General features: G+C 36.1%; 1 protein-coding gene across 2 annotated transcripts in view; it reads left to right on the forward strand.

Annotated features, from left to right (window-relative positions):
* Positions 1–15,145, forward strand: part of cntnap3 (contactin associated protein family member 3) — a 131,112-nt gene that overhangs the window by 21,015 nt on the left and 94,952 nt on the right. For both annotated transcript variants that reach the window (XM_026943944.3, XM_026943943.3), the window contains exon 2: positions 5,027–5,137. In XM_026943944.3, coding sequence (XP_026799745.3) covers positions 5,027–5,137 — 111 coding nt within the window. The remainder of the gene's footprint in view (positions 1–5,026; positions 5,138–15,145) is intronic.

The raw sequence follows: 15,145 nt of genomic DNA on the forward strand, positions 1-15,145 counted from the left end.
TGGACAAGAGACTCCATTATTTTAAAATTTTTGGTTAGGTTAAATTTCACAACATTGCATCATGAAGCAAAATCTGTCTGTTTTATCTCTATTAAATCATTGCTCATTTATATTATACTGAATGCTCGGGCCCTTTTACCCCAAACTTGTTTTGGAGTGAACAACTGAAAAGTTTTCTTTAGCTCAGTTTGCTTTGACAGAACACTCCACCTATGCTGTAAAGGCACCAATCAAATATATGTTGGTCCACTAAGATCAGTCTTGGTCCTTGTTCAAAGGGTTCCTTGTTTCAATCCTGAGCTTGGGTTAGTGTTTCTGTGGAGTTTCACATGTTCTCTCCATGTCTGCATGGGTTTCTCCTCCAAGTTTTCCAGTTTCCTCCCACCTGCAGGTTGGTTGGTGTCTCTAAACTGCCCTTAGGTATGAATGTGTGTGAGAACTGGTGTCTCATCAAGGGTTTCATGCCCAGTATTCCCAGGATGGGCTCCAGATCCACCAGGTACTGAAGATGAATAAATGAATGAATGAATGAAAACTGGCATTCCATCCAGGATATATTCCCATTTCATGCCCAGTATGCCCGGGATTGGGCTCCGGCTCCACCGGTTACTGAAGTTGAATGAATGAATGAATGAATGAAGTAGCATCCCATCCAGGATGTATTCCCAATTCATGCCTAGTGTTCCTGGGAGTGGGCTCCGGATCCACTGGTTGCTGAAGCTGAATTAATGGATGGATGGATGAATGGATGAATGAATGAAAAACTGGCATCCCAACCAGGATATATTCCCACTTCATGCCCAGTATGACCAGGATTGGGCTCCAGATCCAATGGTTACTGAAGCTGAATGAATGGATGGATGGATGGATGAATGAATGAATGAAGAACTGGCATCCCATCCAAGCTGTATTCCCACTTCATGCCCTGTATTCCCAGGAACCACCTGTTACTGAAGACGAATGAATGGGTGAATATCCATCTCTTCATCTAATAACTTTTGAATATTCTGTGGAGGCCAATACAGGGTTATCGTGTTGATAACAAAAAATATAGTCATGGTCCACCTCTCACAATGGACCAAACTGCAGCCATTCCATAACAAAGGCTCAGGGTCATGGTGGCTCCAGAGCCTAGTCCAGGATTAGAAACCCTAGAAATCCTAATTGAGAAAGCTCTCAGAGTTCTTGTTGGTGTTGGTGAATGCTTAATTCAGTTACATCTTACTAGACTTGGTTTGAAGTTATTGTTGCGGTCAACACTCCTGACAAACCCCTGACAACCCCCCGGCTTGGTATATTTAATTTTTACTGTAATATATAATGGACAAAAGTAGCTTGTTGATAATATGATTATCATTATTGGTAATATTTATGATAATATGATGATGGGACAACTTCCTCATATACACACACCTTCCCAACATACACAAATTATTCTGATTAAACCTACACTTTGTACATTTTTGTCTCAAGTATCCCAGTTATCTTGCCATTACCAAGAACATGCCTACTCTATCTTTATTTTTATTAAAAAAAAAAAAATGCTGCCATCTGTGTGAAGACGACTCTGTGTGTCTATTTAAAAACCTGACAAAAAGCTCACCTCCAGAACTGTCTGTGAGCTGTTTGTGGCTTAAACAATCATCTAAGAGCCTTCACCAACTATGCTACCTTTGGAGCACACCTCAGAAATGGATATTAGTTTTCACAAAGTGCCTTCCAAACAGCTGGTTCCTATTGTGCTGTTGAGTTATTGCTGATGCTGTCGTGGCTAAAACAGTCATTTTCATTTTAGTTCCTGGGCCTAATTAATGGAACAACACTAATGTACATCAGAAGCCAATTATATTAATATGGCGCCTCAGACTATAGGCGTAGGGCTGATGCTTAAGTCAGGAAAACACGAAGCAGCTCCATTGTGTATGGAAATTAATAAATGGAATAAGACAATTATTTAGAGTACATGATGGCTGGAAAATAGTATTTTGTTTTTTTTTTTTTTTTGGTTTTTAATTTGTTTGTCTCTGATTAACAGCAGTTAAAGTAATTGCGTTTTTAATGATATTGTAGAGTGAAATTGTTTTTTTTTATTTATTTTTTTGCTCCCTAGGGAACAACTGGCCCTTGTCTTGTTGTTGAAAGTGCTTTATTGTGTTCATCAATTTTATTTTATCGGTAATAAACATGATGGTGTCCTTTTTGACCAAGTGCCCCAGTTATAGCAGTTATCTCTGGATTAACAGACAAAAATTGAACCATTGTTAATGAGCAGTAGACAAAAATGGGGTCATTTTGCAGGATATCAGTGAGATTGTACTAACTAGCCTCCATTAGCTTTTATTAATTATTGAAGCTTAGCATTAGCAGGGGTGGAGGATAATAAATTATAAATTTATTAGCTATGCCCCACCATAAAAGTAAAAGCTTCAATGTGTTTGCTCAGTCCCATATTATGCTTACCCACTGGACCAGTCTAACGTTTTAACTCAAAACAAGCGACGATGAGCCAAAGTGCATTAATACAGACTGTGGAAAATAAGCAAGTACTAGGATCCCTGTGAGGGGGCGACTTTATGTAAGCATCGTCTTTATCCTCTCTGGATAATGTCTCTGGTGATGAAGCATTGAGGTTGCATCCTCAACAAAAAAACGCAGTGAGCTGCGCTGTTCTCTCGTCGCACGTAAAGACATTATTTGATCTCGAGCGTCTTCATTTTCACCCGATGAAGTGAAACGGAGAATGATTGCATGTTGTGCTCACATTAGAGTCTTATAACCGTATTTGTGCTGCACTGTGTTGTATTTTGCTCACTGCTGATTATGGAAATAATGTCTAGTAAGCATTCAAGCTACTTAATAGACCTAGTAAAAAAAAATAATAATTTTAAAAAGCTGGACCATGTCCTCGGTTTGTGTGTGCAGTTCAGTAGGAGGCAGGATTCAGAAACGTGTAGAAGCACTGAGGTGCATTACACCACCGAATAATATACAGTATGTACACCAATTGGGACGTAATACATTTAAAGTCCCTGGAGGTCTAGTGATTAGGCCTTGGCGCTCTCACTGTTGTGTCCTGGGTTCGATTCCCTGCCAGGGAACCAACCCCAGCCACTGGGGGTGCACGAGACAGTGCTGGTCCCAAGCCTGGATAAAAATTGAGGAGGGTTGTATCAAGAAGGGCATCCGGTGTTTAAAAAAGAAGCCGTGCTAAATCAAATATGCGGACCAATGATCTGCTGTGACGACCTCTAATAGGAGCAGAAGAACAACGACAACATTTAAAGTCAATAGAGGCTTTTTTTGCTTAAAAGAAATCGTGAATGAAAAATCCCGGGTAGCCTAGATGCTTCTCCTAGATACCCAGGCTAGCAATTTATCCACCTCAGATTTTAACTATACTGTATTTCTTTAAAGTCTGAGACTCTTCAGGAGAAAAAGGAATATAGTTATGAGTAATTCAGTAATATCATGCCAAAATCCTAATTTTTTATTGAACAGAAGCTAAAATAGGTATACATATCATTACTACTGGAACTGTGCTAACTGCCACCAATTAGCAGCTATCAATAATAGCGCTGATGACCACATAGTATTGCTTAATTCATTGGTATTTGAAGTGAATCAGGGTTGCAGTTCATGCTGCAGGATTAAATTTCACAGCTCTCGGCTATCAAGTACCCTTAAATTGTGTGTCTAGTTTAGTGTTTTGTAATTGGGTTTGGGTAAGAGGTGAACAAGCCGCCATTAAAGGAAAATGCCACCCTGAAACACATTGTCTGTGGTTATATTTAGTGAATTTTTGGTGCTAATTTGTTGGTTGGTGCTGTTATTCGATGATTTGTTATTCCTGTGAGATGTTAGCGGTTGTGTGCAGCGCTGGTTTCACGGGTTAACACGGTTACAATGCCGTTTAACAGGTATCGACCTTCTCAAATGCAAGAAATAATGGACGATTCGCTATTAGCGCCGACAAACAAAAGGTCAAGAGCTTCTTTTCTCACTTGCCATTTTCCAACATTCAATATCACATTAATGAGAAATCCAACATTGAAGCAATGGACACATTGCAAACATTAGACTCAAAGCTGTACTGAGTTACAGCAGAGACGCAGCTAGTTAGTGATGTAAGAGATGATGAGCGTGATGGTGGTGACGGTGGTATTAGCATGAAAAGTAAAAGCTTTGAAAAATGATCTGTATGAGCAGAATGTACAGATGAGGAGGTGAGAAAGCTGGACAGAGTAAAGCGCCGCTGCATCACTGGCTTTAGACAGAAATGTAACTTACCTTACCCCAGAAATGGGAAGTCGGAGCTCGGAATGACATCATTTTCAAGCTCCATGTATTTCAGATATAAAGTGGGGGGAAAAACATGGACGCCACCATGTTTGTTTTTTGTTAGCAACAAGCTAGCCAGCTAACTGTAAGGAGTGAAGACTATCCGTATAGTCAGTGTTCTAGATTTAACCAGAAAATATGTCTGTATGTTAATTGATGTAAAGCAAATACTACAGAGCAATTCGTTTAATGATAAGATGTGCTACTTCTGCTACTTTACTGCTGATGCTGTGAGCAGCCATGTTGATTTGGCGTCACTTGCTGAACTCGGAAGAACTTTGAGGAGTTGAGGAGACCATCCCAAGTTCCCGAGTAGAAATTCTGAGTTTTCTTTGGGTTTTTCTGGCTCAGAGGTTGGGAATTATGATTTAGGACCTTTAGTCAGATGCAGCATTAATCCCAGTGGCACCACTATCAGCAGGTAGTCTAACAGCATTGTGGGTAATGGAGGAAAATAGTTACCCAAGTGAAAATAGAATTTCAGAATATCATTACAAAATAAATCTTGGACACCATTAAAGATGACATGTTTATATTTATAAAGATTAGTAATAAAGTTATTCATTGTGGATTTTTGTTGAAGTTCTGTAAAGCGATTGTTCTTTTGTTCAAATGCTGAACATCCTACACAATGAAATTGTTATTGTGTACTTATTGTGTACTAATGTCTTTTAATCTCATCTCTTAGATGGCTGTGACAGTTCACTGGTGTCCAATCTCCCGCAATCAGCCTTCAGGAGTTCATCTCAGCTGTCCAATAGCCACGGACCCGGTTATGCCAAACTCAACAGGAGAGACGGTAAGTACAGTGTTCTGTTTACTATCAGCTCCATCGCACAGCGTTTCAGTCATCCAGGTTAGTTTGACAGTTTCGTTGCAGTCAGTCACTGTGAAAGATTGTGTTTGTTAAACATTTTGTCGTTTATCCGAAGCCTCTAAACTGATGCTGAAATTTGCTCAAGGTTGCCTTTCCTTCCTACTAGACACCTGTTTTGTTATCCGTATTCTTCGAATTTAATCTTCTTGCTTGCTAATGGAGTGTCCAGAGGACAAGATGGGAGTCTTACACACTTAGACTGCTTCAGCTGAGCAGATTGCATCATGCATTACACAGATCTGGGGATGTTTCCCCATGAAATCAGGTTGCAACTGGAAACCTGTACAGTTCATTTGAAAACTTTCTCAGTGTTCTTCTAGCTGAAATCATGGGAGGCTTCATTTTGGGTGTTGGCATCAGATTGTTTGCATTTAATTAACAATCTTAAAGCAGATTCGTTTTGGACTTTTGTCGAACCAAGCTCAACAGCACCACCAATGGTCATAAAAATAAACACAGAATGGTATAAAGAAGAGGCTGGGACTGATTTCTTTCTAGTCCAGACTGTAGACTCCTGCAGTCTTCTGACTTAAATATGCACCTTATCAACTTCAGATGCTAAACAAAGTCAATTTTTTTAACATTCTGTGTCAGCAAAAGAAAGGAATATGTTATTACTCTACTCATTACTCTACTCAGTACCTTGTTACGGATAATTTTAAGGTGTACTTAGAGAGTACCTCAAAATTGCGTGTTTATTGTGATAATCCATTTGTGCTGAGCCATATAGTGAATACGACTCCCTTATTATCAAACACTGCAACGAGGTGTAGAGGCATTTGCTGAATAGCAGTAATGAATCCAACCTCTCTCTGCATTAGTGTAGGATAATGCATGGACTCAGTGGGCTCATTTCCCATCACCCAAGCTATAATTGCATTATGTATACATGTTTCTACACGCACATCAGAAATTCTGGAAATGTCACTGACTCGGGTGAGAGGGAGGCATAATTGTTTTTGCCTACGGATGCCGTCATTTAAAGGGATCTGGATTTATTTCAGGGTCCCTTCGAATGTGTCTATTTCTTGTTCTAGCTAGTGAGCTCTGTTCTTATTTTCTTACAAGCACACGCAAAAACACACACACACATATATACAACTCTCCACGGGATGAAGCGCAGCACACTTCAAAGGCAGGTTTCTGCAATGCTGCTGAAGCCTGGATGTGAAAAAACAAAAAGGAAAACGTCACCTTTTCCTCCTTACACATGTATTTCCTGGCTGGAGGCTTCTGCTAATGCATCACTAAACTCTAGGCCAGTGATCACGCTGATCCTGGAGAGCTACCTTTCCTCAGAAATCAGTTTCTTACCTATTCTGTAGGAAGGAAGATTTTCAGGAGTTGGTGTTCATTGCTCTAGGCATTCTGCTAGCTTGAATTGAACAATAAAATCTATCCAGTAGAACTATCCAGAGAACAAAAATTGTTGCTCCGGGCCAATATGAAAAAATTATAATAAATATTTTATGATATTTAGGAAAACTGGTTGAGAATCAGATTCGTCCAAGTTTGTTTCCACATAGAAAGGCATTTGTTTTAGCCAGTGCAAACACAACAAATGCCATTTAAATATTAATTTCAAATATCAATAGAATCATTAATTAAGTTATTAAACTTAAAATATCAACGGACATGTAATGAATATGATTTTAAATGAATAAACTTGTAGAATAATAAACTGTTTCACTTTTTAATGCCCTAGAAACTACTAAAATGGCCTAGAAAATCTCTACAACCTCATTAAAAAAAGAATATGCATGACACACTCATGTGCTCCTAGCAAGCAAAACTAGCTCAGATTTGTGGGACACACACGTAGGATTTCAGTAGTCCCAATTTGCATATTCATATTTCAGCGGTGTATCTAACGTCAGTCAAACCTGTCACAATTTACAAGATGAACTAATAACAAATAATATTTTGTTTATCACTTATATTAGTTAGGTTAGCAAGCTAGGTAGCTTAGCATGTGGTTTCTGCGAATAAAAGTTTCTGGGACATCCTCTAATCTTGGATGTAATGGGTTAAAATTCATGGCTGTTATTCATTCATTCATTCATTCATTTGAGAATTCCAACAAATCAGGACGTATTGGTCTGTGTTTAAATAGAAAAAAACTGTATTTGTATTAATTGTATTAACAGTGACGTTGGTGAGGAAGAATGGATATGCAAATGAGCGGCCATTATGTGGAGGTGCCTAATCGTTCGTGTCTATATTAATGCACTTAACTAGCTAACTAGCTTGCCATATTGTATTAAATTGTGTTAGCTACCATTTTGTAGCCCATGTATTAACTAAAACATGGGCCTGCGCAACACCCTGGAGCTTTTACTAGCCTGGAGGCCTAACTAGCTAATGAATTTATGAATGTTTCCACTCCTGATAGAAGCCGCATTGCATAATGTTACATACTGTTATACATTAGGTTATTTAACCAACAAACAAACCTTAGGCTTGCTCTTATTTGGCAGATGACTGTAAAATATGTGTGATATTACATTTGTAGGAGAGCTTGAGAGACCTCACAAAGCGGTAGCAATGAAACTATTAACACTATTGAATTTACATAAATTATTAATGAGTAATGTTGATTTCTTTTGAAAGGATAAATAAAGGCAGATCGCTGTAATCGCTTTTTAATTGTATAGTTTAGAGGGATAAATGATAGCATGTCTGGCTATGCTTTATGTCTGAGATTGCCCTTGCGTGAAGTTAACGAAAAACACCTGGGAGTTTAGTTTTACTAGAAGTTTTACTGAAATACTACTAAATACTTTACTAAATACTAACAAATACTCAACAAAACTTTCTTTTATATAGTCTACCAAATTACTAGTTACTGTAACAATACTGTATAGTCTAATATGAAATGATAATAAGTACTCTACAAAATATTCTTAAACAAATACTACTAAATGCTAATAAATACTATGGGAATGTTCGCCAGACAATTTATTTATTTATTTTTTTATTTTGATTTGTGCACACATAAATTGTGACATATTTCAAATGAAAATTTTTATTACCGTTTTATTTAAAAATTTATTACTGTTTGCGTTTTCGTTTACACAAACAATTTGCAAATTGCAATTTTGAAATTAGTCTGGAAAATACTTCCATAAAATACTCTACTGTAAATTCTAAATAAAATCTATTAAATACTCTAACAAATACTGCTAAATACTCTACCAAATACTACTAAATCCTCTACTAAATATTTTACCAAATACTACTAAATCCTCTACTAAATATTTTACCAAATACTACTAAATCCTCTACTAAATATTTTACCAAATACTACTAAATACTCTACTAAATACTACTAAATACTCTACTAAATATTCTACCAATTACTACTAAATACTACTAAATCCTCTACAAAATATTCTACCAAATACTACTAAATACTCTACTAAATATTTTACCAAATACTACTAAATCCTCTACTAAATATTTTACCAAATACTACTAAATCCTCTACTAAATATTTTACCAAATACTACTAAATACTCTACTAAATATTCTACCAAATACTATTACTCAGCCATATACTACTAAATATTCTACTAAATACTCTACCAAATCCTCTACTAAATATTCTACCAAATACTACTAAATACTCTACTAAATATTTTACCAAATACTACTAAATCCTCTACTAAATATTTTACCAAATACTACTAAATACTCTACTAAATATTCTACCAAATACTATTACTCAGCCATATACTACTAAATATTCTACTAAATACTCTACCAAATCCTCTACTAAATATTCTACCAAATACTACTAAATACTCTACTAAATACTACTAAATACTCTACTAAATACTACTAAATACTCTACCAAATACTACTAAATCCTCTACTAAATATTCTACCAATTACTACTAAATACTACTAAATCCTCTACAAAATATTCTACCAAATACTACTAAATACTCTACTAAATATTTTACCAAATACTACTAAATACTCTACTAAATATTTTACCAAATACTACTAAATACTCTACTAAATATTCTACCAAATACTATTACTCAGCCATATACTACTAAATATTCTACTAAATACTCTACCAAATCCTCTACTAAATATTTTACCAAATACTACTAAATACTCTACTAAATACTACTAAATACTCTACCAAATACTACTAAATCCTCTACTAAATATTCTACCAATTACTACTAAATACTCTACCAAATACTACTAAATCCTCTACTAAATACTCTACTAAATACTCTACCAAATACTACTAAATCCTCTACTAAATATTCTACTAAATACTACTAAATACTCTAATAAATACTACTAAATACTCTACCAAATACTACTAAATACTCTACTAAATACTACTAAATACTCTACTAAATACTACTAAATACTCTACTAAATATTCTACCAAATACTACTAAATCCTCTACTAAATATTCTACCAATTACTACTAAATACTCTACTAAATATTCTACCAAATACTACTAAATCCTCTACTAAATATTTTACCAAATACTACTAAATACTCTACTAAATATTCTACCAAATACTACTAAATCCTCTACTAAATATTCTACTAAATACTCTACTAAATACTACTAAATACTCTACCAAATACTACTAAATCCTCTACTAAATATTCTACCAATTACTACTAAATACTACTAAATCCTCTACAAAATATTCTACCAAATACTACTAAATCCTCTACTAAATATTCTACCAATTACTACTAAATACTACTAAATCCTCTACTAAATAGTTTACCAAATACTACTAAATCCTCTACTAAATATTCTACCAAATACTACTAAATCCTCTACAAAATATTCTACCAAATACTACTAAATACTCTACCAAATACTACTAAATGCTCTACTAAATATTTTACCAAATACTCTACTAAATATTCTACCAAATACTACTACTCAGCCATATACTACTAAATCCTCTACTAAATATTCTACCAAATACTACTAAATACTCTGCTATATATTATTAAATACTCTACTAAATGCTGCTAAATACTCTACTAACTTTCTAGAAAATAGCCAAAGGGGAAACACAGTTACAAAGCAAAAATAGGTGGGATGGAGTTGAGTGTGTCTTTTAACATTGATACCTCCTTTCCCTTTTCAGCTTAAATCACTTAATACAATCTTTCTTCTGTAAATCTCCTCGATTCTTGTTTTTGTTAGTCTTTGTTGCTGTACTTAAGTCTTTTACTCTTGACATTTCAAAAGGAAAAAAATCTCTTTCTACTTTCTCCTCACTACATTTTTGGCCACTACGTCACTACATTTCTCTGTAATCATGTCATTTGTAAAGTCATAAGGTGACTGCTTTAAGGAGTCGAGTGAAATACCTAGCAATTCGAAACTGTAACAGTGACAGCAGGAATGAGACCTAATACCTAATATCACTGTAATCTGTCTGCTTGTGTGTTCATGGCGCCAAGCACACACTTGATGACTACCGGTATGTTTTTGGGAAGTGGGAGGGAACTGGAGAACCAGGAGGAAGCCCATGCAGACAAGGGAGAATATACAAAACACAAGGACGCTTTAGGTCTGCTGCAGCAATGCTACCACTGTACGGTACACCACTGTGTCAGCCTGGACGGTTGAAGAAATAAAATATGACTGGGTAGGCTGTTTTAGGAAAATAATGAAGGACAGGGTAACAATCGCCCAATTTTCCAAATATAGCATGTCCCAGAATGTTTTATATTCCTATTACAGAACACCAATATGCCAACAATTACATTTTTTTTATTTTTTAAATGAATTACATTCCATTTATTGTTATCCAAATTACTGAGAAAACACAAATTTACAGGTACAGTTACAGCTTTACCTGTACAAAAGCACTGACACTGGAGACTCCTTCCAAAATTGCTAAATAAACATCTCAACAATTACACACGTTTTTAAAAATCTGAACTTCTGCCAAGCAAGTTCACGAGGAAGTAGAAGGAGTGCATTAATATAAACCTGTGATTTGTGGTGAAGTCTGCAGTATTGTCGAGCTGCTCTTATAGAAAATGAAACCTCTTCTGACAGTCAGAATTGAGTCATTAGTAAAGATCTGCCTTTAAAAAAAAAAAAAAAAACCTTGATGACTGTACATGATTGCTTCTTTTAAAAGACCAGCCTGGGCTAGTAAACTCAGATTTATCTGCGGGATAAATAAGCAAACCTGTTCTCATTATGGCCTCTTGTCGTAATTCTGCAGGTCTGCTCAGAGTTATTACTGCCATCATCAGGCCTCTCATTATCAGCCTGTTTAATAACGTGCTTACGTTCTACTGTTAGACTACCAAAAGGTTTATTTGTGTTCTCACTTGAGCAGCTGAGTGGAAAATATCATGAGCGGTTTGATTAGAGGAGTCTTGACATTTGATGACATTTGATGCAAGGGCAAAAACAAAAAAAAAATGAAACAGTAAAAAACAGATTTCAATCTTCAAGGAGTTATATTAATATTAATATTTACTATTATAAGAGCAATATTTGTTAATCTACTGGTTTCCACCTAACAGAAATGTAATAAGGTCTTTTAGGGATAATGATACTCCTCACAATAGGCACTGATTTGACAATTACCTTGATTTGACTTTTTTTTTTGGTTTGGTTTGGGTTTTTTTTAAGGTCTGGTATCATTTGGCTTGTAGAGGTTTGGGGTAAACACGTATTTTTCAAAGGCAATGTCAACAAAGAGGCAAAAACGCTATAGAGGTTTCATGTTAGGAAAATTGAAAATGAAAACAAATAAGGATTTTTTGGTATTCATCAAAAACGCACCTGTTGCCATTGATTTCAAAGACACATGATAATGCGTAAAAATCCGTAATAAAAATTTTAAAAAATAAAATAAAAAAAAAACAACACTGTTTGTATGATGAACGCCAAAAATTGCTTGTGAACACAAGCAATCCACAAACATTGCATTGCCATTCATTACAGGTTGTTAGGTGTCTGTGAAGACTTGTAGTTATCGAGGTCATGATCACATGTAGCTCATATTACACCACAGCTCTGTTCTGATTGGTCAGACAAGAGTTCTAGCTGTAATTTAAACGCTAGGTTTGCATGTGCATATCCTAATAATTCTTGTTTCTATAATAAATGCTAATGCAGCTAATGGGACTTATATGGCCGACGCTCCACAGAATCTAAGGTTCTTTATAAATAAATAAAAAAATGTGTTGTTATTTAACAAATATAAAAATATAACATAAAAAGTCTACCTACTCCTGTTAAAATTGTAGGCTTTTATGATGGTTTCATGATAAATCATATCAGATCTTTTTCCACCTTTAATGTGATATAGGGGAAAAAGAAAAAAGAAAAAACTTGCCATTGCCTGGTTGCATAAGTGTGCACACCCCTTAACTAATACATTGTTAAAGCACCTTTTGCTTATAATACAGCACTTAGTCTTTTTGGGTAAGAGTCTACCAGCTTAGCACATCTCGATTTGGCAGATATGTTCCACTCTTCCTTGCAAAAATGCCCCAGATCTATCAAATTGTGAGGGGATCTCCTGTGCACAGTACTCTTCAAGGTATTCCACATTTTTCAATAGTTTTCCACAGTTTTCAATTCGTTCTGGGGTCTAACTGGGCTGTTCCAAAACATTGATCTTCTTCTGAAGCGATTGCTTTGTTGACTTGGATTTGTGCTTTGGGTTGTTATTATGCTGGAAGGTGAACTTTCTTCATCTTCAGCTGTCTGACAGAGGCCTACAGGTTGTTGTTTTTTTTTGCCAAAATAAATTGGAGCTATCCATGATTCCCTCCATCTTGAATAGAGCCCCAGTCACAGCTAAAGAGAAGCAGGCTGACACCACTGCAGCTCCATATGATGCTGCCACCACCATGTTTCACAGTGGGTATAGTGTTCTTTTGGGTAAAAAGCTGTCTTGTTTTTGTACCAAACTATCTTTTAGAATTATGCCCACAAAGTTCTACATTGGTCTCATCAGATCATACCACATTTGCCGCATGATTTGGGATGATTTAAGTCGGCTTCCGTCTAGCCACCCTTAGCCCATAGCCCATAGCCCAGACATGTGAAGAATATGCGAGATTGTTGTCACATGCAGGGAGTGACCAGTACTTGCCAAATACTCTTGCAGCTCCTTTAATGTTGCTTTAAGTCTCTCTAATTTTTCATCTTGTCATTTTGTCGAATCTGGAGGGACTTCCTTAGCAATAGTCCCCCATTTTCTCCACTTGGAAATATGCATCCTGTGACAATTGGTTACGAGTGTCATCCCAATGATTCAGTATAAATATAGACTTGATGTTATAATAATGGAGATCATTTGCCTTCTTCTTCTTCTCCTCCTCCTCCTCCAGTTCTAGTGAATAAGATGGGGAGTCTCGCATTTAAACCGTGTCTGGGTTCACGTCTTTGACTTGATGATGTATCATGATGAGGACTTGACATGGTATCGCAGACCTCCCTCTCTGCTTAGACATGGCGGTTAGCAAATGTGGTATAACATTTAAAATGATTATATCTATGCCATGAAATAGTGACTATGTGACACTGAGGTGACTGAAATATGAAAATGGACTGAGCAGTAAGATTAGATTTTGAAATGAAATGATCTTTTAATCAGGATCTCTCTTTTTTCAGTGACCCCTGCAGAGATAATTGTGAATTATGAATTGGGTTTACTCCATACTCTAGTGTTACTTCTGCCCATGCTGCTTAATTCCATTGAGCATAATTGTCTTACAAAAAAAAAATAAAAAATTCAGGCACAGTGAAGAAAATTCCTTATTAGAGGTAATACATTTTCAAATAATTTTCATTACACTCCCTGGTGGTAGAATACCAACACTAACAGCCACATTACCTGACCAGATCAGAAATTAATGAATGAAAATTTTATTGTCCCACCTGCAAAAGTTTGTACACCCTTAGGACAAAATGCAACATATAGATTTTTTAGTATATGTTATGATATTAATAATGAAAAAACTTGATATCAGTTCAGAAGTTTTTATTCCACTTAATGATATAATATAATGGACGATATAACGTATGCCCATCCTTTGTCTTTATATCACACTCCAGCCTTGTTCATATCCTCTGAAAAGATCAACTGACATCCTTTTCAGTACATCCAATTTTGGACTGTTGTCTTTTGGTAGGATACACCAGCATTTTATTATGCTATTCCATTCAAAACATATGCCAGCGTTTGCATTTAATTGTATCTGAAAGACATCTCCAAGAGCACTTTATCCTGGTCAGGGCGATGGTGGATCTGGAGCCTCTCCTGGGAACACTGGAAGTGAGGCAGGAATACGACCTGGATGGAACGCCAGTCCGTGAGCACCACATTCACACCTAGGGGCAATTTAGAGTTGCCGGTAGACCTACCACATCGATAGCTCAGGATCGAACCGGGGACCCTGGAGCTTTGAGGCAGCAATGCTTCCTGCTGCACCGATGTTCAGCCCTTAGCTGTATTTAGTCATTAGCTAAATTTACATTCATTAACATCATTCTAGGATAATCACAGTGACTCACTGCGATCATCATTTCTGTAGCGTAACACCTCCAGCAATCGAGCTTTGCGTTAATGGCTCTTCCAACTAGCAGATCAAATATTCATTTGTCACAGGGTATTTTATCTTCAATGGTTTTAGTGTTGGTGTTTACTGTTAAAAAAATACCATATATCAACCTCAGTGTGGCTTCACGTCTACTAATTCATTTTCTATGGAAAGAAATGAACTATTAAAAAAACAAATCGAAGGCATTTTTAATTTGCATTTTTAAGCATTACCCCAATGCACTCCCCCTTTTACAGTGTTAAAATACTCCTCTAGTATTAGAATTCCTCTTTTCTGGTCTCAAGCTTGTGCAGGTGGAAAAGTGGTAAATTATTGATGAGAGCGAGGCCAG

The sequence above is a fragment of the Pangasianodon hypophthalmus genome, chromosome 17, assembly GCF_027358585.1.
Source record: "Pangasianodon hypophthalmus isolate fPanHyp1 chromosome 17, fPanHyp1.pri, whole genome shotgun sequence".
In the NCBI taxonomy this organism is placed as follows: domain Eukaryota; kingdom Metazoa; phylum Chordata; class Actinopteri; order Siluriformes; family Pangasiidae; genus Pangasianodon; species Pangasianodon hypophthalmus.